Source organism: Hippocampus guttulatus, chromosome 3 (genome assembly GCF_054856545.1).
Source record: "Hippocampus guttulatus isolate MCC_2025c chromosome 3, RoL_Hgut_1.0, whole genome shotgun sequence".
In the NCBI taxonomy this organism is placed as follows: Eukaryota; Metazoa; Chordata; class Actinopteri; order Syngnathiformes; family Syngnathidae; genus Hippocampus; species Hippocampus guttulatus.
Window position 1 is genome coordinate 8,718,111 of NC_141263.1, and position 27,261 is coordinate 8,745,371.

Sequence of the window (27,261 nt, forward strand, 5' to 3'; positions counted from 1 at the left end):
GTAATCAGTCCATGGGTACCCGGTCACTGAAAACAAGGTGACATGTAGCTGGTAATGTGGTTTGCATCCTATTACAATTACAATTTCCAACTCCCTAGTTTACTTTCTTCCACTCACAGTTGACAAAACATCATGAATTTAATCACCATGTGCAGTATATCTTTGAAGTCAAGATGGCGCCCGAGTAGGCAGCCGTCAGCAAGTGCTCTCATGAGCCTTGCTTTTTTTTGTTGTTTTTGTGTTTGTTTTGTCACTTTTTGTTTGTTGTTATGTCGTGGGGACCTGATGTGGACTTTTTTCAGCATTTTTTGGCCACGACATTCATTAAGGAGGAGACTCTGTGCTCGGTGGTTGCGCCTTCTCGGCAGCATGGGTATACCAGCACTGTTTTTGACTGGGAGGAATGTCTGCGCCATTTGACTGTCGTTGCTGGACAGTCCCGGGGCGCTTGTGTCTTGCGCCTGTAATGGGCAGCATTTTTCACAGCCCCGCTTTGTTCAGCGGAGAGGTCGGTGCTGTTGAACGGTCTGCGGCTGGATGGATGTAAGTCTTGAGGAGCCGACGATGAAAAGAAAGGAGCGGATTAGGATCAGGGAATCGCGGCTTGGAGTTTGAAGCGGATTACGTGGGACAGGAGAAGTGAACGAATCTCTTTTTGTCAATGGACACTACAGCTTCGTGTTTGCTTTCAAAACTTAGCTTGTAGCAGACGTGTGCACATTTTCAGCATGACGTCTCTGATCCACTGGTGAAAGGACACTTTGATCCTCTCCTCTTTCATCTATAACTGCTTCAGACAACAAAATGTATGCAGAAAAGTGGTGAAGATTGCACGACTGTCTATGTCCTATGTGTTGTGTTGTGTTATTTTTGTTATTTTGACTTCAAAATGGCGCCGCAAGAGTGGCTGCCTTTCCAGCAGCTCCAATATTTTGTTGTTCTACTTCTTCCTTTTATAACTTTGCTGCTGTGAATTGGGAATTTCTCCATTGCGAGACTAATAAAGGTTTTCTTATCAGAATCAGAATCATCTTTATTGGCCAAGTATGTAGAACACACAAGGAATTTGTCTCCGGTATAACACGCTGCATTAGTATCATCGTAAACAAGGACATGACAAATAGGTATGCAAGGACATTTCGTAATGTAAGTGAACCGTAGTGCGGTGGTACCACCCAGTGACAACTGTGAGACAATGTGCAAAGTATCAAGCAGAGCTAAAGTGAACAGTGGTAGAATGCAATACTATGACAGTTTGTACAGTTGGTGCAGAAAATCATTGAACCATTTTAGAGTGACCAGTAGCAGTATTTGTAGTACAACAGTCAGTGACTGTTTAGGGAGTTAATGGCTAGAGGGAAGAAGCTGTTTAAGTGTCTACTGGATTTGGTGCGCATGGATCTGTAGCGCCTGCCTGAGGGGAGTATCTGGAAAAGGTGGTGGGCAGGGTGCGGGGGATCCAGGAGGATTTTCCGTGCCCTCGTCTTGATTCTTGCAGTGTGCAAGTCCTCAAGAGTGGGTAGGGTGGTGCCAATGATTTTTTTCCGCCGTCCTAACTGTCCGTTGAAGTCGGATTTTGTCCTTTTTTGTGGCGGCCCCAAACCAAACCGTGGTGGAAGAACACAGGATTGATTCGATGACTGCCGCGTAGAACTGACGTAGCACCTCCTGTGGCAGGCCATGCTTCCTCAGCAGCCTCAGGAAGTACCAGTTACATTATCTTATTTTATCTTATATTCCCCTGCTTACATTTTAGTTTGGGAGTGTAAATTGAAACCGCAGACACATCTCAGTGAGCACGCTTTTTTTTCTTTTTCTCTCCCAGAGAACCCTTGTCCTATGGCAGTGGGAATTTTTTCAGACTTTTATTGGATGTGCTTTGATGCCATCCTACTCTGCACTGCCAAATTATTTGAATGAGTCACAAACCAAAAAAGTTTTACCAGAAAATCCAAAAATACTGTGAAGAATGCCGTCTAAAAAGTGTTTTTTCATTTACACTCCCCGATGTTGGCTTTAGGCCAAACAAAAGATGAGTGTAGTCAGTATTTAAAAGCATAAATTAACATCATTATTCTAGTGTCAAAATATGTAAATTGCAAAAACCTTCTGGGACATTTACTGTATTGCACTGTCTTGTACTGTACTGCAATATACTGTACAGATGGGGATCACAATCATCATTGATGAATAGAACAGCGTCAAGCTGCTATGTCCCTTTTTTTTTAACTCAACACACCTACAAACAAGCGGGATTAATGAGGACCGCAGATGCTTCTATTTTCTATTTTGAGTGCAGTCTTTATATGCCACCAAAGGAACAGGCGTCTTTGAAAAATGTAAGCACAAATCCTGCCAACTTCGATGCGCATGTAGCCACATGCCAAACCTTTCATGCTAATGCTTGTACTCTGCGCATTCAAAAGACATCTTCGCAAAAGCATGCTTTCCAAAAGCCTCGATAGTAATCCATATGATAATTATGTTTCTACAATATAAACTGGATTTAGCAGGGGGGAAATTAATTTCCTTTGTAAAATGAGACATTTTGCTTCCTCAATGCTTTCAATAGAAGAATGATGTGCTCAAACTGGGACCTGTCTTTTTTTTCCAATGTTTTTCACGATCTGTTATAATAGTGGTATAGTAGACTTGATGTTCTCCTTGTGCTTGTGTGGGTCTTCTTCAGCTCCCCCCAGTTCAATACAAGTGTAGTAAATACAGTAAATTTGTCTAGACTTGTCTATTGTCCACATATTTGAGGGAAAGTGTAAATGGTTGGTTGCCTATCTATGTGCGTTATTCTTGTAATTGTTCCTTACCAGTTGAGAAAAAAATCCCATCCCCCATTGCCAAAGTGAGTGACCTTTGAAAAGAACAAAGATTCTATAAAACTGGAAATGGACCTGATAGGAAAAAGTACCAAGCACAAAACAACTCCAGATATATTTGCACAACAAATATAATGTGAAGAGAACTTCAAAACACCACATTTGATTTTTATTTTCATTATAAATGGTCTGGCGCCATGGTGGTCGACCGGTTAGTACATCTGCCTCACAGTACAAAGGTCCAGGTTTCCAATTTGGGCTCCGGCCTTCCTGTGTGAAGTCTGCACGTTCTCCTCATGCCTGCGTGGCTTTTCTCTGGGTGCTTTGGTCCCCCCCCCCCCGCCCCCCACACACACATTCCAAAAACATGCATGGCAGATTAATTGAACACATTAGTCCTGGGTGTGATTGTGTGTGAATGGTTCTTTGTCTCTGTGTGCCTGGCGATTGGCTAGGAACCAGTTCAAGGTGCCCCCCACCTACTGTCCAAAGACAGCTGGGATCGGCTCCAGCACCCCTCTTGGCCCTCACGATGCCAAGTAATTCAGATTGTGCTTGGTTATAAATGCTCTTTTAAATGACTCCTCACCTGAGTAAATTTCTCCCTTACCATAGTTGTGGAGTGTAATGAGAGTGATTTTGTGTTCCTTATCTGCTCGTGGTGCCAACAATTGTTAATGTTAAGAATTTACAATTGCACAGTCTCTGTAATTGCAACCTAACAATCGCCATTTAGGAAGCAACCTGAAGCATGCGGTGTTGCCAGACGCAAATAGAGAAGTGACTTGTGGTGTTGAGTGTTTGTATTACGTTCCTCACAAGTCTATCATCACAAGGAAGACAAAATCACTCTCAACATACTCCACACCATCGGAGAACTACCTGGTCAAGATGATATTGCTTAGTGGCAATTGGGTGTTTGCCGATTTAATCGGAAGGTAGGGAGAACGCTTAAATATGATCGAATTATTGGTATGTGTGTACAACGTTTCAATGGATCTGAGTTTGCAAAAATCCAGGATCCTCAAGCCCACTGGTGTCAAATTCAAGGCCCGGGGACCAGATCTGGCCCATCATATCATTTTATGTGGCCCACAAATGCAAAACTTGAATGTGGACTGAATATTTTCTTCTAAAATATCAAAATGTGTATTTCTGACTTTTGAGTCTTTGAGATTGCATTGAGATATTGCAAGCATTTTTGGTTCATTGCTTGTATCAGATAATATAAGGTGATCATACATTTATATGTGGTCACAGTCACAATTGCCTTGAAGAAGTGTGTACAGGCAGGCTGGAACGGCTGGAGAAAAGCGTCAGGTGTGATGTGCGATAGAAGAATTTCAGCTAAGATGAAAGGAAAGGTGTATAAAACTGCGGTGAGACCAGCCATGGTGTTTGGACTCGAGACAGTGCCACTGAAAAAAAGACAGCAGGCAGAGATGGAGGTAGCAGAGATGAAGATATTGAGGTTCTCTTTGGGAGTGACCAGGTTGGATAGGATCGGAAATGAGTACATCAGAGGGACAGCTCATTTTAGAGGTTTTGGAGAGAAAGTCAGAAAGGCAGATTATAGTACAGACGCTCCCCAATTTACGAACGAGATACGTTCCGAACAATCGTTCGTAAGGTGAATTTGTTCGTAAGTTGCTTCAGTGCTATATTTTGTATGGAATGTATGTTTATATATATACAAGTATAATAAAATGAAGTTTAACTTACTTTTGGAAGATGTACTCGAAGGCTTAAGGAGATGATAGAGGGGGAGGAGAAGGAAGAGGAGGATTTTATATCATGGGGCCGAGAGGGTCTTCGTCGTCGCTGGAATGGGCTTCAAGAGTTACTTCCTCCGCCGTAACATCAATGAAGGAAGAAGTTGAGAGTCCAGGAGAAGAAGATGAGGGTTGACGAGTATCTTCCTTGGAGGGTGTAGTAGAAACTGGCCGAAAGAAGCGATCTAACGACGATTGCACAGTTTTCTTCTTTTTCTCATCATAAATGATGCAGTAGCACTGTATGGCATCATTCATTTGATTTGCAACCTTTGTGCAACGTTATATTTGGGTCGAAGAGTGCGATGGCTTTATCTATGAGCAAAAAACCCTCGGCCAAGACTTCCGTCTCGAATTTCTTCATGTGGACAGGCGTTTCCTCCTCCTCCTCTCACAGCGCCTCACGTCGGTATTCGCGGCGGAAAGAAGCACTACTCGGAAAAAGGCACCCAATACAAAATCTAACTTACAACATTTCTGTCCGAACATTTTTCGACATACCCGCAAAAATGTTCGTATGTACCGTTGTTCGTAACTCGAATGTTCATAAGTCGGGGAGCGTCTGTATGTTATTGGACACTTGTCTGCGGTGGTAATTTAGTTAATTCTGAAGATGTCATGAGTCTAACATTGTTGTTCAGTCTTTCAGATTTTACTAATTTGCTAAATGTTTCTGTGTATAGGTGTGTTTCATGGCACCCATGTCTTTGTACCATTCAAAGTGGGGCTTTCAGTTGTTTTGTGAACATGGCTGCACATATCACTTGGCCATCTTCCGATACTCGGTCCCACCTGGCAAAACTGTCAGAGGCATGGCTCGATGCCTTGGCAACCCGCCGCCATCTCCCTGGCTCAGTCGCCACTTTTGGAAGTGGATGGTACTCAGCCAAGTAGGCCTCCACTGATCATCACGAATGTCCTATCGAGGGACACCTGGAGGGGCTGGTGCTTGCCTACCTGTTCAGTGGGAACCCAAAGTGCACCTTCAGTGATTTCCCTGATTTCTCAGAGGCACATCACCAATGTACTCTGTTATAAGAGCCAAGTCTTTATTAGAAATAGACTACACCATTTTACATCCATCTATTTTCTATCGTGCTTGCCCACATGAGGGTTGCGGGTGAGTTGGAGCCAATCCCACCTGACTATGGAAAAGAGGCAGGGTACCCCCAAGACTGGTCATTCCCAAGGGAAACCCAAGATTTGTCCCTTTTTTAAATTTCTATTTTGGTTTTCTCTTTCTTTCTTTCTTTCTTTCTTTCTTTCTTTCTTTCTTTTGTCAGGTGATTCTAAAGGTAAGCCTGGTGAACTGCACTACCTCAAAAAAAAAAATGCCTGCAACACATTCCAAAAAAGCCGACACAATTTAGGAAGGATTACAAACCTTATGTTTGGAATATCCTACAGGTGATCAAGTTAATTCGCAGCATATGCGTTTTATGATTCGGTATAAAAGGAGCACCCCTCCATGAGCAGTCACCTTACTGTGGTGGAGGGGTGTGCGTTTTCCATGACCCTAGGAGCTTGTACTCATGGTGCCTGGTTGGGCTCAGCCCAGAAAGGCAACGTGGGTCCCCTTCCCATGGGCTCACCACTTGTGGGAGGGGCCAAAGGAGTTGGGTGCCCTATGAGCTGGGCGGCAGCAAGGGACATTGGTGCTCCGATCCCCGGCTACAGGAACTACATGGAATGTCACCTCTTTCGCAGGGTAGGAGCCTGAGCTGGTGTGCAAGGCAGAGAATTTCTGACTAGATATAGTCGGGCTGGCCTCCACACACAGCTTGGGCTCTGGTGCCAGTCATCTCCGGAGGGGTTGGACACTATTCCAAAGGGAGAGGTACCGAGCAGTTGTGGGCATACTATCACCCAGGGTGACGAGAGGGTAGCCTTCCTTCACCTTCCAGTTGGGGGGACCGATCCTGACTGTTGTTTGTGCCTATGGACCAAACAGCAGTTCAGAGTACCCACCCTTCTCTGAGTCCTCGGACAGATGCTTCTCACTCCATCGTTCTGCTGGGTGACTTGAATGTTCATTTGGGCAATGACAGTGAGAGCTGCAAGGGTGTGATCTGAACCCGAGTGGTGTTCTGTTGCTGGACTTCTGTACTCATCCCGGATTGTCCATAGCAATAAGGGTGTCGATACGTGCAGATGGCACCAGGACACCGTAGGCTACACTTTGATGCTCGACTTTGTTGTTGTGTCATTGGATTTAGCGGCGGTACGTTTTGGATACCCGGAGCTGTCAATTGATCACCACCTGGTGGTGTGTTGGCTCTGATGGTAGGGAAGATGCTGGTCTGACCTGACCAGAAGATGAATTCCAATTACAGAGGAAACACACTCCTCAGCTCTCCTGGCATGGCCTATTCAGAGGTGCTGGAGAAGAGGGTCTATTGGGTGGTCGATTTAGGTGGAGCAATGTGGTTTTCCTCACAGCCGTGGAACAGTGGACCATCTCCACACCCTCCACAGGGTACACGAAGGGGTATGGGAGTTCACCTAACCAGTCTACACGGGTTTTATGAACTTGGAGAAGTTGTTCGACAGGGTAGGTTCACCTCAGTAATCCATTGTTAGTTAACACGATTTGTTGCTACATCTATGAATGCGTGTTAAGACCGAGATCCAACTTTTGAGGTGGTCGTGGTGTGCTTTTGATCCGGTGCAGTTTGCTTCAGGTTTGACTACAAACCACTGCCGATCCGCACCAACTATAAGATGCATATGACTTTTTGGGCTAAACAAGCCATGGTCACTCGGCATCTTTGGAATCAATAGCCCTCAGTGAATATACTTGATCCTTCATCTTTTGTTTCGCCACGACACTCCCAGCACATCTTGGGTCAGGGCACAAGCTCCAATGGGTAATTGGAGCAGGTAATAGCAGATGCTGTTCCAAAAATTTAGAACACAGAGCCGCAATAGCACCATTGAATGAGCTGCTATTGGGACTCAGAATTGTTTTGCAGCTCTAATAATAACACAAATATGCAGAGCAGCAATATAGCACGTAGGAATTCCATATATTCCTCCATTTCCGGGCTTTTGCTCAGTGTGCCACCCTCGTCATTTCTGTTCAGTGGTATAACCGATCGTCACACGCCTCGATGTCTTTACAAAATATAGTTCAAAAAGTACAGTGTGAATACAAACTGTACCAAACGAAAAAAAAAATCAGCTTTTGGTCCGGAGAAAACCGGCAGACCAAAAGGCTTTTCTGGTGTTAATACACCCTTAGAGGTCTGTGCAGACTTAATATGTTTTAATATTTTCCAAAACAAATTATTTAAACCAGTAAATACTATTTTAGATTTAAAAACTGAGCATGTCATCTGTCTTACTGTTTAAATTATTCAATATTTCAACAGTCATTCATTAACAAACATGGTGAAGTGAGTCAAGCGCTGATCAAAAACAATTAGAAGAATTTAGTGACTTTTTACTTTTTTGGAAGCTCTTTGAACGATGTCAGTATTCTCTTTTTTTCCTTCATATCAATAAACTAAACTGCTGTCTTTGCGTCACTGATCATTTAAATTTCTTAGTGAACTGATGTAAATAATTGAATATTTTCAGGCCATGAATTACCAAAACGTATCTTAAAATATGGATGTGTCTGATAGCAGTGCTTTGCAAGCGTGTGCACTTGTGTTTTACTGTCAAAAGAAAGATCCCGACCATAATATGTTTTGATCCAACTTTGTCAGAATAAGAAACCTCAATAAGTCAGACAAATGACTGATCCAACATTGCACTTGTACACGTAAGTTGTCTTGGGTTTATGAATGGTTTAACATGCAGTTTTGTTGCAAGTGTCACACAAAGTGTCAAGAGAGTATGTGATAAGAGTCTCTGGTGGTAAAAGAAGCTTCTCGAAGACCCTGTGTGAGTTCACAAAACTGTTAGGATTTGTTTCCTGCCACTTCAGATACCGTCGATTCTTTCCAGTCAGTCATTGTGGAAACAGACTAGCTCCAAAGAAATGCCATACATTCATTTCGGGAAGTGCAATTATATTTTTGCTATATTACTAGAATTATAAAAATGTGCCATGTCAGGTTCTGGTCTTTCCATCCATCCATCCATCCATCCATCCCATCGTCTGAATTTTCTACCAGTCATCTGGGGTCAGGTCGCAAAGGCAGCAGCCTCAGCAGGGTAGTCGAGACTTGCCTCTCCCCAGTCTCGTCTTCGAACTCTTCCGGAGGGATCCCAAGGCGATCCTCGGCCATCTGGGAGACATACAGTCGTCTCTCTCGCGTGTCCTGCCAGTGGGACATACCCCGAACACCTCAACAAGGTGGCATCTAATTAAATGCCTGAGGCTCCTCAGTTGGCTTCTCTCAATTTGGAGGAGCAGCAGCTCGACTCTGACTCCCTCCCGGATGACCAAGCTTCTCACACTATCTCTAAGGGAGAGAGCCTGGGAACCCTGCAGAGCAAACTCATTTTGGCCACTTGAACCTGGAATATTGTTCTTTCGGTCTTTACCGACAGCTCACAACCATGGACCGGTAAATCTTCTTCACCACGCCAGAACGATACAGTTTGTTTATATACAGTATATATAAACTATATTTCTTTTCTCTTATCGCCATATATTCAATTTTTTGTTGCCTTTTTGATATACTATTGCAGTCACATCCTTGCATACAAGAAATGGCCTTGACTGGCGTTCACCAACTTTCCGTGGTGTCATGTCATTCTGTGGTGCAATTTCAATATTGTATTTCAGCAGCATCCAATCGACCCACTGACTTAATCTTCTTGTTACAGAACCTGAAGTGTGAAAATATTTCTGTGCTGTATTTCAAGGCAGTTACGGCTCAATCTCCTGGGAGTGTTGTCACACCGAGCATTTATACAGCAGCTGGTGCAGCAAATGTGCTATAATTGCACAGTCTCACATGGTTTTGGGTGTGTTCATAGTATCACACCAAATGTATTCATCAACAGTATGTGACAACACCTTCATTTACGTTTTGCCATGGAAGCCCACCTAAATGTTGTTTATGCATATTATTATCATGCCTGTCCTCTGCCAACATGTGTATTCCTCAGATAATGTTGACTGGTTTGCGGAAATGATCAGAATGGCATCTTTGCATTCTTAACCATTAATGGGAGGTGTTAGTAGTGCAGCTATGCAGGTGCTATTCTGTTAACAAGAAGCCAGTTGACAAGCTGTGAGCCACACTGCTTACAGATGTGGCACTTCAAGCAAAGCCATCTCATGCGAAGTCGAAAACATTTCATTCCTTATCGTTATTGAAGATGACAATGAAAGAAACTGTACCTCGACTGAGAAACATAACATGAAAAAGAAAAGTACGTTATTTTAGTTCTATAGACTCTTCACTCATTAATATGCATGGGCATTTGTGATGATACACTAAATTGACACAAGTATTGGGTCAGGCCTGCAAATAATTGAATTCAGGAGTTACGGTTGGGCCCAAGTACAGGAGGCAGGCTGCCTTGTCAAGAAAAGGTTGTTTGAAGGGGTTACAGAAGGAGATATCCCATGATCAACTGTGAGTGGAAGGTTTTAGCAACCAGAGCAACTGAGCCACAAAACGGTCTGATCAGTGGCGGGTCAACGGGCGCGATAAAGCTATGATATAGTCTGTGGACAAAAAACAAATGCATTTTACTTCCACCCTCCCGCCTGAACCTCCAGCCACCCACCCCTTACCCCAGGTAAAAATATCTAGAAATGCCAATGATCTGGACCAAGTGCAAACAACATGGGAAGGTTGTTAAAGGCAAGCGTACTGGTCGACCAAGGAAAACATCAAAGCCTCAAGACAGAAAACAGAAAATGCATAGCAAAACAAATGGAAGGACTTTGGAGTCAACGTCTGTGACCGAACTGGAAGAAAGTACAGGTTCACGTTGACATCTTGGACACTTTTCTGATCCCATCAATTGAAAGGACGTTAGGGGATGATGAAATCTTTTTGGAGGTGATAATGCATCTAACCATGGAGTAAAAACTGTGAAATCATTCCTTGAAGAAAGAAACCTACAAAGGCCAATGTCATGGCCTGCAAATATGGTCGGTCCAGATCTTACTCCAAATGAATTTTTGCTGCTGAAGTCGAAGAAAATGGTCCATGACAAGGATTGAACCTGCATAGCTGATCTGGGAAAAGCAATCAGAGAAAGTTGGAGCCAGATTGAGGGAGAGTACTTTTTATCACTCATTCAGTTCATGCCTCTGAGACTGGTGTTATAAAAGCCAGAGGTGGTGCAACAAAGATCTAGTGGTTTGTCGAAGAGTTCTTTTGTTGTTTTTCTCCCCCAATGATTCCATATTTTTTTCCCTCAGAATTGAGCGAATCCACTTTTTTTCCCCTCTGCTAGGTCTAAACAAGTAACTGTTCTGACCACATTAAAAAAAAAAAAATCTTTGGATTTCATCTAGCCAGAAAGTTACCATTTGAAAAGACTTTAGTTTTGTCATGTTTGTGATCTCCTTTTTTTCTCAGCAAGATTAATCAACTCAACAAACATCCTCTGCGACTGGTGATTCCATAATTTCTGCTAAGGGGTTGTATTTAAGTAACAAGAAAATCTCTTCAATAAGACAAGCCAATAGAATTATTTAAGCCACGTGGGTGGTTTTTTTTTGTTTTTTTAAATTCAACCTGTGTTTGGTTGAAGCTAGCTCGTGAGTCGATGAGAGTGATTTTTCTCACCACCGATCTCCCTGATTCAACATGTTCAATCAGCCACACAATCATCTGACGTGGCCAGATCAGTGCCAACAATGCAGGATATATTGTGTAGACTGAGGCCACAGCCACACACCAACAAAGCCCAGTGAACCGGGTGGATTAAACCTTGAGCAGAAGTGCACACATGGTGGGTGGCCATCTGTTTCACTTCCTCCAGCTTCACCTGAGACTTGATGATGTTCTTTTATTTATTTATTTTATTATGTACTTCCAGCATTTTAGCACTTTTCTTATGAATACAAACAGTGTTGGGGAGTAACGGCGTTACACATTCCGGAATTTAAAAAAATAAAAATAAAAAACGTAGCTGTAATCCATTACAGTTACAGAATAAAACCACATCATCAGATTACAGGTATTCTTTTGGATTCTTTTACAGGATTCCATTTTGATGCGGGGGGAGAGCGAGCGAGAGATGCCCCAGTTGAGAAATACAGAAATTTGTTGGCCGTTAAATTGACCGGTAAGTTGATAACTCGACACAATATTTTCAACAGACCGCTGTTGGTCGTCTGATGTAAATGAGACAGGTCACTGGCTGGATATTTGATTGTTGGTTTTAGCGTGGTCAGTTTCAGACAGGACTTGAAGGGAATGGACGGCGACAGTTTTGGATTATAGTCACTGCCGAACTTATTCATGTTAAATAACATTTACAAAGAAACGTGCCAAAATCATCCGGACTACATGTTACAATGATGAAGGGCTTCGAGCTTGCAGGCTAGACCAGGGGTGGGCAATTATTTTCCCGGGGGGGGCCAAATGAGAAGCAGAAAATAGTGTGGAGGGCCGGGCCAAAAGTTAGAAATAGAAATAGAAAATAAAGAAGATAGCACAATGTCTTTGTATGCCAGTAATAATGTAACATTCTCCTCCACCATCACACTCAGCACCGGTTCTCCTCAAGGATGTGTACTGAGCCCCCTGTTGTTCACGCTCTACACATTTGACTGCTCTCCGACTCTTATTAGCGGTCCAGTTTGCGGAAAGTTTTTAACATGATAACAATCAAACCATTCTAGGAAATGTTCATTTACTCGAGCCACAAGCAATTCACTCTGAGCATGGAAATTGCCAGAATCGGACTGAGTAAGAATCGGTTCCTTGTTTTTCAAAGTCTCGTAGATTTGAGTCTTTCCGACTCCAGGCGTCTCCTGAATGTTTCGTACTTTGTTACCCGCTTCGTTTAATCAGATACATATCACTTTCCCTTCCATGGTCATTACTCTCTCCCTCTTTCTTCGTCTTCCCCTCCCTGTGCTCTGCAACTTGAAGTGACTGCGCCACCTGGTGTTGAAATACCTGTCATTACAAGTCCAAACGAAATGAATGCAATCAAACCTTAATTGTGCACCAATCTTCGGCGGGCCGGATTAAAAAGACCAACGGGCCGGATCCGGCCCACGGGCCGTAGTTTGCCCACCCCTGGGCTAGACAGACGGCCCCAATTTGTGAGTAAATACTTCTCTGATTCCCATCACGAATCACCCACAACTTTACTATTTAAATGCCATATTACCAATATCATCCGCCAAATTTTTCACCGGGAAGAAGGAAAATACAAACGTTTTTGTCACGTATCAGTCACAGAATGTGTGTACCCCGTGAATTAATGAATTGGAGGAGTGTGGGGGGTGAGCCTGAAGCAGTGGGCCCCCTTTTCTACCTTTCATCAAAAAACAAAAAACTCTAGTCATGGGGAAATATTCCTGTGACAGCGGTTGCGCATATGATTCATAAATTTAAGATCCACGGTAATGTAGCCAACGTTCCTGGATGTGGCCGCAGGAGGAAAATTGATGACAATTTGAAGATACGGATAATACGAATGGTAACAAAAGTGCCCAGAACAACCTCCAAAGGAATTAAAGGTGAAAGCGATGGTCAAGTTACATCATTCTCAGATTGCATCATTCGTCATTGTTTGAGCTAGAGTGGACTTCATGGAAGCATTGTCTGATTTTCATTGGGTTATTTTCATTTCGTTCTTATGTATTGTAATAGTTTTTTATTTATTTTAGTGTTATTATTATTATTATTATTATTGCTATTATTTTCCTTTTCTTAGGAAAGTGTACTAAACATTTTGTTCGTGTGTGTGTGTGTGTGTGTGTGTGTGTGTGTGTGTGTGTGTGTGTGTGTGTGTGTGTGTGTGTGTGTGTGTGTGTGTGTACTTACTAATCTTCTGGATGTATAACATCCAGAACACGTGACAGAGGAAGCCTGGAAATGCAGAGCAAGTCATCAAGGCTGATGTGTGCCGTTGATATACTGTATATTGTATATTCAAAAGTCTCCTCAAAAGCCAACCTTGACTTTAAAAGCATTATGCACAGTCCTTAAAAATGCAACACTGCTACAGTGCTGAAATACCTCTACAGTGGTTACAATTGCCATGGATTTACTTCATGATTGATACCCAATTTGAAAATAAGGTATACATAACCATCAATCACTGATGAATGCAACCTTGGGAACTCATGCTTATAGACCACATGCAGGATCTCTCTCTGGAGGGGATATTTTGCAGGTATAATGAGTTAGAAACATCAGGGTAAACAAATTGACCTATTTTTTCTTCTTTATTTTGCAGGCAGACCTAATTACAGAGCAGGGATAAATGATTATTGGAGAGGATGCAGGCATACAAAGGTAATGCAATCTAATGGGTCATCGGGAGTTAATGCTTTATTATGTGGTATGTTGCTATGGCATGTCGTGTTCTGTGCTGGGTTTGCCTGAGGATGTTTCAGGTCGTTTTAGTTTCAAATCATTTTAGCTTCAATCAGAACATTGGTTTGTAACGCAATGATGGGAAAGAAATCACTCTGCCCTATCGGTCCTGCTACGTAAGCATTAACATGGAAACTACTAAGCCACTGATACATCAGCAAGGGACTTTAAGCTCTATACACCAGGGGTTCCCAACCACCTGTCTGCGGACCGGTACCGGGCCTCACCCATTTGGGACCGGGCTGCACAGAGACAGACCTGCGAGCTGTGACCAAATTGACTCCATAAAACGTGGCGGAATGGGACTCTAGCCAATCTGAGTCCCCCTTCTAACATTGATTTACAAGTTGATATAAACAAAATTCTCCAATAAATGAAAGAATAAGCAGTACACATCATCATCAAATTGTCATCATTTGCTCAGTCACATTTGCAAGTAGCAATGATGCTAACACCGTTTGTCGGATTGTAACTTAAAAATTATGTTGGCATTATAAGGCATATTTATTTTTCCTGATTGGCCCATTTCTCAATAGTTCATTGTGTTATTTATTTTATTATACATTTTTTTGTACAGTAGAATAACACAGTTTGAAATTTGTTGAAAAAAACCCCTACGTTAATAAAATGTTGAATTATTCTACAATTATCTTTTTTGTCAAGACCAGTGCTTTAAAACTGGTAATTTAAAAGCAATGAAAACAATGATTGCCAGTCTGCGAACAACATGTACTTGTCTCACTGGTATGTTTTTCCCCTATATTTTTAAGCACTTTAAAAAGGACGGGGACGAAGGACGATTATTTTCTGAATAAGGACGGAGGGACGATTACAGAAGGGTGCCCAAGTCGTGGACAGAGGATGGAGGTGCCCATCTCTAGTATGAACACTGCCAAGAAGAGATAACTTGAGCAGATAATGTTTTTGGATTCTGATAAGTGTTGTGATTAGCCAAGGATGTAGGAAGAAAAACCGGATGATGCAGCAGTGGGATGAGTGTAAAGTTATGCAACTATCACAATTTGGCCAAAAAATGAAAAAAATAAACCAACCAATTTTGCTATATGGCTACAGATATCTAAAATACCCTTTATAAACGACTTATATGCAGTAAACAATATATTTTTAGCACATTTATATGATGGAGCATAATCATTACTTAACAGAACAGACGACATACAAAGTATATACTGTGATACACAGTAAAGGCAGTTAATTATCATATAATTCATTTCGTTTATGATAATGATATTGATTACAGTATTTTGGTTTTTGTTTCATTATGTTTTCAGATAGCAAGGTTGAACTCATGCTAAAATACAACCTACAGTATTAACGCAGCATATCAGACTAAACTGCTATGTCTGCAATGTTTTAACTGACCATTGTTTTGGAGTTTGACACCATCAGGCTCACTTATGCCGTAGTGGCACTTGTGTTGGTGAAAAACGGTCTAGATTATATGTAATGTGTCCATTCCATTTTGCGTTGATTTGAATTATTGACCAGCACGGAAGCATTACTGCTTTTTTTCCATTTGAAAGCAACCTAATACCAAGTGTGCCTCACTCAGGACAGGAAATTTGAATGGGGTTGTATTGCACTGAGAAGATTCTTTATGTACTCTTCAGGTTGTAAGTATGCAGAAGTCAGCATATAATTTCCAAAAAGTGTCATTATCTCATCATCAGTCCTCATCTTCATCACCTGTGGCATAACTCGGAACCAAATATCATGCAAAATCCTGCTTTGCAATACACAGCAAAGCAGGATTTTGCAGTAACCGCCGTAACCCTTGAGATTCATCACTTCAGAAAATCCACCTTGTCAGATGAATCTGAGGCGAAGGGGAGGAGAAAAAAAAAATCCCTAAACCGAACGTTCCCTTCACAGTAATCGTTTCAATCTGTTCTGCCAGAACAGATTGTGGTATTTTCCTTCCCTGTTGGCGGGCCCTTTACTCGTTGTCCTTCCCTGTCACGTGGCATCCCTATTTCCCATTCTTGCAAAATGGCATTTTTCCATTTCATTGTCACACTGGACGACATATACTCAATGAGGCCCGTCCACCGGTCACCTCCTATGATCATTCATCTTGGACAGACCATTACACAGCAACCTCGTGGCCACAGATTCACGCTGAACTGTAAAATGGGCCAATAACAGAAAATGCGTGAGTAAAATTGGCCATAGACCATCAAAAAGACTCGAGACCCTCTTCATTTGTGTCAGGCCAAATAGATAAAAATGAAAAAAAGGCGCGGAACATTAGGTGCTACTTCATATTTTCGATTTACTGGAGATCCCTGGCTCTTTTTAAGGATTTGCAGTCCGTGTTGATTGATGGAGCCCATGTAAGTGGCCTTGGCAATTCCAGAAACAACAGTCAACCTCCTTTGGCAGGAAGAAAGCCCTTAACCACAAGAGCTGAGGCTGAAGGGGAAGGTGGGAGGTGAGCCAGAGGGAAGGCAGCCTGCGTGCGGTTGCACATCTTTGGAAGGCCTCATGTGTTGCCGAGACAGCCCCTTAAGTGACTTCAACTCATCTGAAAGATGCTCATTATGAGCGATAGAAAGACACCCTTTCAGAGCAACGTGAACTACAAACCCAGCCCATCTGGAGCGAGAGAGCGAATGCGAGGAGTTGTCAAAATAGGAATGAAAAACTGATTGGGTTTGGAACAACACCGTACAAGTCATAACATACATGAGCCCTCATCACAACAGCAGGATGTTTAGAATTTTAGTGTATCAACAAGGTTTGCCAAAATTTGTAAATATTTACTCATAAAGCAAAGGAAAATGCAGGGGCCTCCACAGTTGGTCTCTTTAAACATATTTAAATGGCAGTAACTCAAAGCAGCCTCCATGGCAAATTCCACACCGCATAGAGTATTCATTTTGAAGTCCATGTTTATACGCCACCATTTATAAGGCCAGTGTCTCCGTGCAGAGAGCGCCCTGCTGGGATGATAAGGACGCGTCCGCCTCCCCGAGATGAAGTCGAATGGAGAAGGAGGGGAATGTGGGCAGAGGACTCAAGACGGCATTATTGAGCATTGTGGAATTCATTTAAAGAAGCCAGACAAATGAACAAATTACTTATTCCTTTCTCCCATCATCACGCTTGTAAAATGCCTTTGCTCTTTCGCGATCGTGCTTGAATGTACATACTGCATATGGCCTTTGCAGTGCAAGGTCCCGTTCTTGACCATATTGAGCAAATGAGCCAGAGAAAGAATCGCTCACGCCTGCCTGTGAAATATGCGCAGAAATGGGTCTGTTGCAGTGTGAAAAGATTTGGCCAACCAAGAACTGTTAGACTTAATAGCTTGGACGAGATATTCATTAAAAGGCACTGACATTTCAAGCACACCAGTAAACTGCGGTCACCATCAAGCTGCCAAGGAGTAATGTGGAAAAGAAAGGATGTCGCATTGGCCCAATCATATGATAGTCAAAGAACACCAATTTAATCCTCCTTGGAAAGCCGGGAAGCAGTATAAAGTTTAATCACTGTAAAAAAGTCTCAAAGTATTCAGACACTGTAAACTTGGGTACTCATGCCACTTTCGGGCCCGATTTCCCTTTCCTGATCAAAGTCAACAAAGGCCTGATCGTTGAATGTCCATCCATCCATGTTCTGACCCGCTTATCCTCAAACAGGTCGCGGGGAATGCCGGAGCCTATCCTAGCCGTCTTTGGGAAGTACACCCTGAACTGGTTGCCAGCCAATCGCAGGGCACACATAGACGAACAACCACCAAGGGACAATTTAGAGTGTTCCATTAACCTGCAACGCATGTTCTTGGAATGTGGGAGGAAACCGAAGCACCCGGAGAAAACCCACACAGGCACAGGGGGGGAAACATGCACACAGAACGGCCAGAGCCGAAATTGAACCCTGTACCTCTGCACTGTGAGTGAGGCCCACGCGCTGACCCGTTGACCCACCGGGCTGCCATAGTTGAACGTGTCTAAGCAATTAGTCCGAAATGTTTTCGGGTGGTGTGGAATGTGTTTAATTTTGTATTTTTATTATTTTTGTCGGTCTGCTCGGCAAACAATCAGGCCGGCAATCGTAAATGTTACACCTGTTCAAGATATTTGATCAACACTCGGTTGAGCCGTGCTATGGACTTTGTGATTGTGTGTGAGAGACATAACAGTAACCGATTTGGAAGCAATCTGATGCTTGTGTTGTTGCCTGACACAATACAAGAGCATCTGTTTTTGTTCAGTGTTTGTATAACATGTCTCCCAAGGTATTCGGCCAAATAAAAAGGAGAAGAGTTTGGCAACTCCAATGTAGCTGCCAGATAGGAGTTAGATTAAGTTCTTCTGTTTCTTCTTCTTCAGCTTTTCTGTCTTCTTTGTATTTTCTGGCATCAATACAATGACAGGCATCAGGTGTGGGTAAGAGACTTGCGACTGAGGTGTGGTTACTTGTGTGTTGGTCGTCTTGAGTACGGCACACATTATACAGTAAGAGCAGCAAGCTATTTGCTGATTGTTTTTTTTTTCTTCATCGTGTGGGGTCTCAAAAAATCTGAATGTGTACAACCTGCATAACTGGATGGAGCGATATCTCAAAAGTATGATTGACTTCGATACACCCCGTGTTGATTATGTGTTCCATTTACCATGTAAATAAAGATGTACCTGTATTATATTTCGAGCAGTGTGCGGACAACTTTCGATAGTATGATATAATAGCGGTGATGACAGTAATTGTTTTGGAACATTTCTTTTGTTCATTTACTACCATTGTTGTTAGGGGGATGCTAAAAGTATTCAGTTCGCTGTACACGGCATTGTTTCAGCGACACCCTGAGAAGTGCTGCGTGCTTGAGAGCTGTGCCCATGTCTGAGAGCATGCGTCTGCGACTGTGTTCTGGAATACACGTACAGTATGTTTTGTGCAGTGTGTGAATTTTTTCCAGGAAGACGTGCCACTGCGGCCATCTTTACTGTGGAGTATGGACCGTTTTCAGACGGACATTTTTAAGGTTAACCTTTGTGATTTCATATGGGTGGGGCATTTTTAAGGAGAACTGAATTTCCCTGAACAAATTATAGACAAGGAAAATGTTCGTCAGAACTTGTGTGGGGGAGTTAAACTGGGCTCATGCGAGGATGAGACAAGTCTGTAAATTAAAGCTATGACACTTAACCTCAGTGGTAGACAGACGTTGGGCTGCAGAAAAGAAACCACTTACATTAAACACATCACATTCACAGTGGTCTACACCCCTGCGTTGAATATTGCTGTCCTGTTGACTCACTTCATCGTTGATTGAGCTTTCAGCTGCTCTTTTGTGCTTCGTGGCTGAGGATCAAAGGGGTTTCTACACCATTTTAGGGGTGCCTCAATTGAATCCCAGCACCAACTCAATGGAATCCCAGCACCTCTTTTTATCGAGCTTTTACATAGTACAAATAGAGGTCACATATTCGTGTACAAGCACAGAAAAAGCATTACAGTACATAGAAGAATGCCCCCCTCCCCTCACCTGAGAAGAATAGGAGACACTCGACTAAATAGAGTAAATAAATAAGGGGCAAGGAATTAAACATACGTTGGAAATATAACAGTGAAATGATTATAATATATACATTATGAAACTGTATTATCCGTAATGTACTGCACTGTCACATTACTTAAAATGATGCAACAAACTTGACCACACCACTCATCAAGTAGACATAGTTTTGAGTCCATTCAAGTGTGTCAGCATTTAATTCCATACAGAGAAGAATCTATCCCGAGATCCCCTGAGCGATTATTTGATCTTTTCCAATTTGATAAACTGCATTAGGACACTCACCCACGTAGATGGTTTTGGTGGGCGTTTAGATTTCCAATGGAACAGTATCCTTCTACGTGCAAGTGATGTCGTAAAGGCAATTATGTTCCTGTGACTTTTACTAAATGTCGGGTCATTCCCATCGGCTACACCAAGTATGGGCATTGCTGAAGTGGGTTGTAAATTGGTGCGCAGTGCCTCGGTTAGTGTGGAAAAAAATCATAGACCAGTAGGCAAGTTAGTGCTGGACACGACCAGAACTTGTGAGTCAAATTGGCCGGGCTGGTTTGACACCAATCACAACTTGCATCCATATTTTTTCCAGTCTTGCTTTAGAAAAGTGACTGTGGGCCAAGACCTTAAATTGTAGTACGCGTATTTTTGCACATGACGCACTCTCGTTCACCATCCTTCGCACCGTGTTCCATATTTCCTCCAAACTCATTCCTACTTTGTTCTCACAGTCTGTTTTAATCTTTTGAACAGATACTACTTTGAGTGAGGATATGCAGTCTTTAACTCTTGAAAATAGTTTTTTTGGGTCCAACGAGCCATCCAATTATTTGTCTAATTTATGGAAATAGTGCTTAAGCGTCTCCGGATGTTGGTGAATGAGTGTCGTCCAAGGTTAAAAACAATTTGGTCCAAAGAAATCACATCGCACATTGTCTTTTCTAGGCGCAACGCTAAAGCGGTAGCCAAAATGTTCATATGGCTATTTTAAAGAGATACAGGCTGATACGAGCTACATTCAGTTCTGATTTTATCTTGCTTTAGCAAAAGAATAATTGCTGTTTCAGTGAGGGGAAGTGGGAGTGACCCTCGGAGAGAGAGTCATGAAACATGTCAAGCAAAACTGCAGATACATTTGTTTCAAATTTCTTAAAGAACTCAATTAGACCAGGTGTTTTGTGACTTTTTAAATGACTTTATTGCCTTGGTGAGTTCGTCCAGTTTCATTGGAAGCTCAGACCCAGCTCTATGCGTCATGCTTATTTTGGGGTCTCAAGCTCGTTTACCTGCCGGTTGAGTAGAGGCACCTGTAGGTCAAGACAAACTGTGGCAGGATTTACTTTCTGTACCTAGATTTGACACCACTGCCAAAAGGAGGATTTGCATTTTGGCTGTCGATATTGAAATGCATCCTTCTGTCCATTCTCACCACCGCTTATCCTGAACAGGGTTGCAGGAGGGGGGCTGGAACCTATCCCAGCTGACTTTGGGCGGAAGGCAGACTCCACCCTGAACTGGTCGACAGTCGGTTGCAGGGCACAAATAGAGGCAAACAGCCAGTCACAGCCACATCCACATGAGTGTGAACCGATCCCACGCTACCCGCACAGAAGACAGGCGAGTCTACCACTATAATTTCGATACAGCGATTCTGATATTGAAATTATATTGTTGACAAAAACCCATTCATCATTGTTGTTTACAAAGTATTATGTACTTTAAAATGATCAGTCTTCCCAAACACAAAAATTCTGTTTTTCACGGATATATTTCTGTATTCATGACTTTACTCAAGAAACGTCCATGCGATTTTCACCTAAAGCCTTCAAGCCTTAGATGTAAACCTGGACATGTGTGTGGTACAGTATGTCGATCATGGTTTGCTATCCTGTATGCAGCTCCCCCTTCACAGCAATTGCACAGGGAGTACAGAATGTGAAATTCTGTTGGGTTCATGACATATTATGATGCACGATCAATCCTAGGCATTTTCTCCACTGATTTAATGTTGCTGGAACAAAGGAAGGGTATTGATTTCATGGTCAATTATAGTTGTAATTATTTTTGGACCCTGTTTACAGTATTCATTGTGAATGGATCTTAAATTTTATTCTTGGTAAGTCATTTGTCTGATGTGTTTCTTATGTCACTATCCTGAGAGTATCAGCTCCAACAATATGTAAACAATGCTTCTAGTTTGTAACTCCGTTATGTAAGAGTATGAAATGCTGAATTTAGATTATTTCGCCCAAGAAGCTCAAAATCAACAAAAAAGTCATGTGGACGGAATACTTGAAACAAGGAATAGCTGATGACAGGAGAGGATTACACTTAATTTTGTTTTGATGTTATTATGCGTCATTTCCAAAAATTCTACAAAAAATGAAGTACCTGTCTTTACAAGCATCCATCCATTTTCTTTCATGCTTATCCTCACCAAGGTCACGGGTGAGCCGGAGTCTATGCTAGCTGGAAACTCTGGACTGGTTGCCAGTCATTCACAGGTCTTTACCAAATATAACTTTCAAACATAAACTATGAAAACAAAGCTTTGGAATTTATTCCACTTGCTAACTCACCACGAAATATGAATAGAAATCATGATTTGTCTTTTCTTTGTGAGTGGTATATTTTCAAAAAAGTAAAAGCTCATCAATATGTGCATATGCATATAGAGTTGTAGCTTAACATTAACGTGACAGGACTTGATGAAGTTCGTCATTTTGTTGATTCTTTTCTTGGTGCATTTGTTATTTTCCTCTCTTTTGACAACCTTGTGCATTAACTGAAAAGCATGGTGCGACTTACAGATGAAACACTGAATCATTCATAGCTTTGTTCTGCTAAGCTACTAAAATGTGTAGCAGGTTCTGCTCAGGTTACACAAAATGCCTTAAATCTATTGGACATAAATCAACTGTAGACAAACACAAGGGGATGAAGCCATTTTTAAAGGCATATATTAATGTAGATGCACATGTGTATTTAATGCCAAAAACATGCCTGACCTAAAATGTGAGCCCTGACGCAGACCAATTTAGCAAAACAGAAGGTAGACTGGACATGCCGAGTATGTTGTGGGATTCTCATACCAGCGGGGGGAGCTCTTCTATATTTTGTTTAGTTTGTTTTGCTTTGTTTTCCATCCTGATGCAGGATTGACACGGACTTGGCCTGTTTTTCCTCATTCCTTTCACACTTAAGCCAAATGACAAGCAAAGGGTGGCTTCTCCTTGCATTCATAACCTCACCGTCACTTTTAGTGTCTTTTTCATTCCTTGCCAAAATACAATACACTCTGCCCCAGGGAGCATTTTCGCAACTTTATCTGACGCTGAGGTGACTATTTTTACTACTTCAGCCTTTCTTCGGATTTCCAGCCACCATGCGATGTCATCTGTTGAGTCAAGTTACAGATGTGAAAATAAGACCTCTATATTTAAAGAACTAAAACATGATTTTGTAACTATATGACAGGAGCTTTTGGTATGCATTATATATCATAATAGAACTTGTGTAACTATGACAATAATGAGACATGAAATAAGCACACGTTTCTCAGTGAAATGATTAACTCTCACATTTTTTTTCACAGTTTGAGAGACCGGGTGTGAATTGTGGCCGCAAGCAGCTCTTGAATGAATTTGCATCCTGTTGCCACCTTGGGGGGGAAAGTGACTGAAGAGTGACTGTGTCAAATTTTGACTACATACAAGGAAGTACATTACAATATGGTTGTCATAATTGACTTTACTGTTAAATGTATTGTACATGCATGTCCTGGCTACTGTGATTTTGACCAGGCACCTTGGAAGCACGACACCTATTGCACTTCAGGTTTTGTGGAATGTTACATATTTGGTTTGCAGATGTTTGTTCATACATTAGTTACTAGTACAAAAATTTTAATGGTATCTTTAGCTTGATATTTTTTTTAATATCTGTGTGTGCCCTCTGGCAACCAACTCAATGTGTAGCCCACCTGCTGCTAAAGACAGCTAGGATAGGCTCCAGCCTACCTGTGACCCAAGGGAGGATAAGTGGATCAGATAATGGAGAGATAGTATCTTCGGCTTAGTTTTTTTTTGGAACATACACAATTATTTTTACCTTCCTTTATCTTGGATCCACCAAATACAATCTTACAAAAAAACAAAAAAACAAATAGGCCTACTTGAACTAATTTAAACAACACTAAAAGTAAGGATGAAATAATTATTAAAACGCGTAAACCCGAAATAAAATAAAATAAATCGCATAACTAACTAAGTTTGAGGGAAAAAAAGTCAAAACTAGCTTCAACTAAGAGAAAAAAAAATAACCGAAGCGCTCCTGAATTGTTTTCCAAAAAACTCCTCACCGCATTTTAGTGGTTGCCCGAACAAGCCGCCAGGATCCAAATTTTGGTAAAGCTCCACGTCCCGTTTTCCAGTGAGCCAGTGGAGTTCCAGCCCTACTCCTCCTCCTCGTCCTCCTCCTCCACCACCTCCTTCTCCTCGCTGCTCGCTCATGTCCCAACCGTGAGCGGCGAGTTGGCTGCGGCCGAGATTTCGCTCTCTCCAGGGTCTCAGTTCACCGTTTACTAGCCCCTTCTTGTTTTGTGCTCGTGGCCGACACTGGAGTGGAGAGGTCGACGTGTTGGACAACGTTGGACATCACTCGCCCGCTCTGCTCTTCTTTGCGCTGCGCCTTCGTAGTCATGGATTGATGAGTGTTTTTTCTTCCGACCTCAACCTCGATCAAGTTGCAAAAAGAGTGTGCATAACCTGCGACGCTCTCTTTCCCAGCTCCATGTTTTACCCGGACTCTTTTCTAAGTACCTGGCTCCCCGTGCGGTTTCGCAGTTTGCCGCTCTGAACTTTTTTTTTCGATTATTATTGGTGACTTTTTTTTTCCGAAAAGGATTTCGTTCAAAAGCCGGGATTCCTGAAAGCCTGCCAACATTTATTCGTGAAAAGTGATGGCCGAGCGGGGAGCTCTGTTGCTCCTCTCTCTCCTCTCCTGTCTCACCTTTCTGTGCACAAGGAGCACGGCGGCCAAGCATGTCGACAAAGGTACACACCTCGCTCGTTTTCCTTTCTCGAAATGTCGCTGCGTTTGACCATCCCGAAATGTGGAAACTTTAATCGCAACACCCCGCGGAGAGAACGCACAACGTTCAATATTGTCTGAGAAAAGCTGGTGGTGTATGGCCGCTGGTTGTGTTGTGTTCAGGTAATGGAGCCTTTCACCATATAGGCAAGTTTAAAAGTAGACTTGTTTGACCCGTCACCATTCTACATTTGGATGCGACGTCTTCCAAATCCTCCACCAAATGTTTTATTGTTTTGAATGTGGGATGCGAGCCAAACACGTGTTTTGTGTTCGTCAACGTGTTGCCCTCAATGGAAATAGTCACTTTCAAGAGAGGAAAGCATCAGTCCAGTAGACATCTCATTACCTGGGTGTCAATACACGTTTAGCTGATGGATAAACACATTCACAATTCATTAGCTTTTCACCATCAGTCCAACTGGTGGTGTTCTGTTGTGGGAAATGTCACTTAACCCCCCCATTGTCAGACATCGGAGCGCTATTGATTGCAGCCTGAGCTCGTGTCACATTTGGCAATCAGTTGCCATTTTGGGAATAATGACAGAAAATGCCTGTTTGGAGTCTATCACATACTGTACTCATCTTGACTGTGTTGTTGCAGCCGTTTGATCATGTGTTTGGAAAAAGTCTACAGGGCTTAGCCAAGGTTGTGTATGAGAAAATGCTGTTCATGTCTAAGGAATGGCTTGGTTTTGCTTCCTAAAGAAGAAATGCCTAGGATTGACGGGTCTCTGCTTGCATATGGGGCCTGATGAAAGACCCTCTCCTCCATGTGGAGCTCTGCAGTGGTGGAAAGGGAGATAGAGAGCGAGAGGAAAAAGGCCCCTCCTTGGTTCAGTAGGAGACCCATACAAAAGAGGGAGATGGGGGTAGGGTGAAACAGGCTGACTGTCTGGAAAGTAATAAAACCAGGAGATTAGGGGGACCAGGGAGTTCCTTTGGGAGGTTTGATTGATTCCAGAGAATTGGACTGGGACCCACACGCAGTGAAGGAATCTCACATTACTAATTATGGGGTAATTATCCCCCCAAAATCAGTTTATTCACAGCACGTTCACTTGAAATTCTTAAGTAGTCACCAGATAATATCTTAAAGTTGGCAGAGCTGTCGTCAAATTTGTCCCCTTGAGTCAGGTACAGATTCAACAGATTGCCTCACTTTTAATGAATGTTCTGCTTAATCTGTTGAAATGCGGCTGCTATTCTTCCAACTCCTCCCTTTTCAATTCGCTGCAAATTGTAGTAACATTCCCCCTCAAAAGTTTGGCTTTTGTAAACAAGTTGCCGCTGGCAGTGTAAAATCCATTTAGGCCCTATCTTATCTCTGTAATCCTGCTGGGACTGACTTGTGTGCTGATCGTCTCCCAGCGGACAATGCAAATAACTTGCTGAAATGCGTAAACATTTGGCCACCCTCTTTGCTTTTACACAGCACTATGCAAAAGCACACGGTCTTATTAACCCATCACACTTTAGATGTAACATGGCCCGCAGCCTTTTTAAACAACTGTTGTTTTCAGTGGCACACTGATGGTCTTCTCCAGCCTTTCCACAACTTATTTTCCAGTTTCCTGTTTTGGTTTTCAAAGTGAAGTGCTTTTAGATATTGTAGTGATTTTTTTTTTGTTTGCGAATTCCTGTGTATAGACTGTAAAGGAAATTAAATATTTATGAATTCATGTCTCTTGTGTTCTTTAACCTTATGTAGCTGTGCTAAGGCAATAAGTGATGTATTTTAGTCAGCCCGGGTCTTCTTTCTGGACTCTACTGATGAGAAGACAGAATAGAAAGTTCAGGTGCGTCAAAGTATAACTTGGGGGTGTGCTGTCTAAACGATATATTTAACCTAAGGTATGAATTTGCTAAAAGGTAGAGACTTGGACCCTTCCGGCCAATTACTGTAATGCATGTTCATTTCGTCTTTGTATTTCTCTTCGTGCTCAGTGTGACAAAAATTACCCACATTTATGGCCAATTCAAAGAGAAAGTAGAAAAAGACCTCTGTGAAATCAAATATGTTTGCCGTACAGGTATCCAATTTATTTTTGCAGCGCTGCTAAATGTTAGGGATCATCCATATTAAGGAAATCACTGAAAGTGAAGTCGTTATGCCCACATCCCTTCCGTTTTTTATTTTTGCTGTTCGAATGGTTGTTGCGCACCATTCTGTGGAACCTCTGCTACCGTAACGTGGCTAACCATGATGTGGAGCTACGGAGGTTAAAATTCTCTTTGCATCCGGTGTCAACAGATCACACGCCACTGATCGCCGCCTCTGTGGCAGGGAAAAAGCAACATTTCTGTAATAGCGATATCACAAAGGAAGGGCAAGTAGGAGCCATGCTCAGTGCAAAGCTAAACATTCAGCAAAATAGCATGCAGGTTTCTAAGTGACTTGAGAAAAAATAAAACATTAAGATGAAAAAAAAAGTCAACTATTGTTCGTGCAGAAACGTCCATCCATTTTCAAAAACGCTTTTCCTGAACAGGGTTTCAGGAGGGTGTTGGAGCCTCTTCCAGCTCACTTTGGGCAAAAAGCAGACTACATC

The 27,261-nt window shown here is 42.3% G+C and overlaps 1 protein-coding gene and 1 long non-coding RNA gene across 3 annotated transcripts in view; both read left to right on the top strand.

Annotated features, from left to right (window-relative positions):
* Positions 1–22,832: 22,832 nt before the first annotated feature.
* Positions 22,833–23,394, top strand: LOC147207366 (uncharacterized). Its single transcript, XR_015100402.1, has 2 exons — positions 22,833–22,957; positions 23,214–23,394. It is a non-coding gene; the product is annotated as an uncharacterized LOC147207366 (long non-coding RNA).
* A 489-nt stretch (positions 23,395–23,883) lies between these two features.
* neo1a (neogenin 1a) overlaps positions 23,884–27,261 on the top strand; it is a 155,716-nt gene continuing 152,338 nt past the window's right edge. For both annotated transcript variants that reach the window (XM_086106542.1, XM_086106543.1), the window contains exon 1: positions 23,884–24,672. In XM_086106542.1, coding sequence (XP_085962668.1) covers positions 24,579–24,672 — 94 coding nt within the window. In that variant the 5' untranslated portion in view covers positions 23,884–24,578. The remainder of the gene's footprint in view (positions 24,673–27,261) is intronic.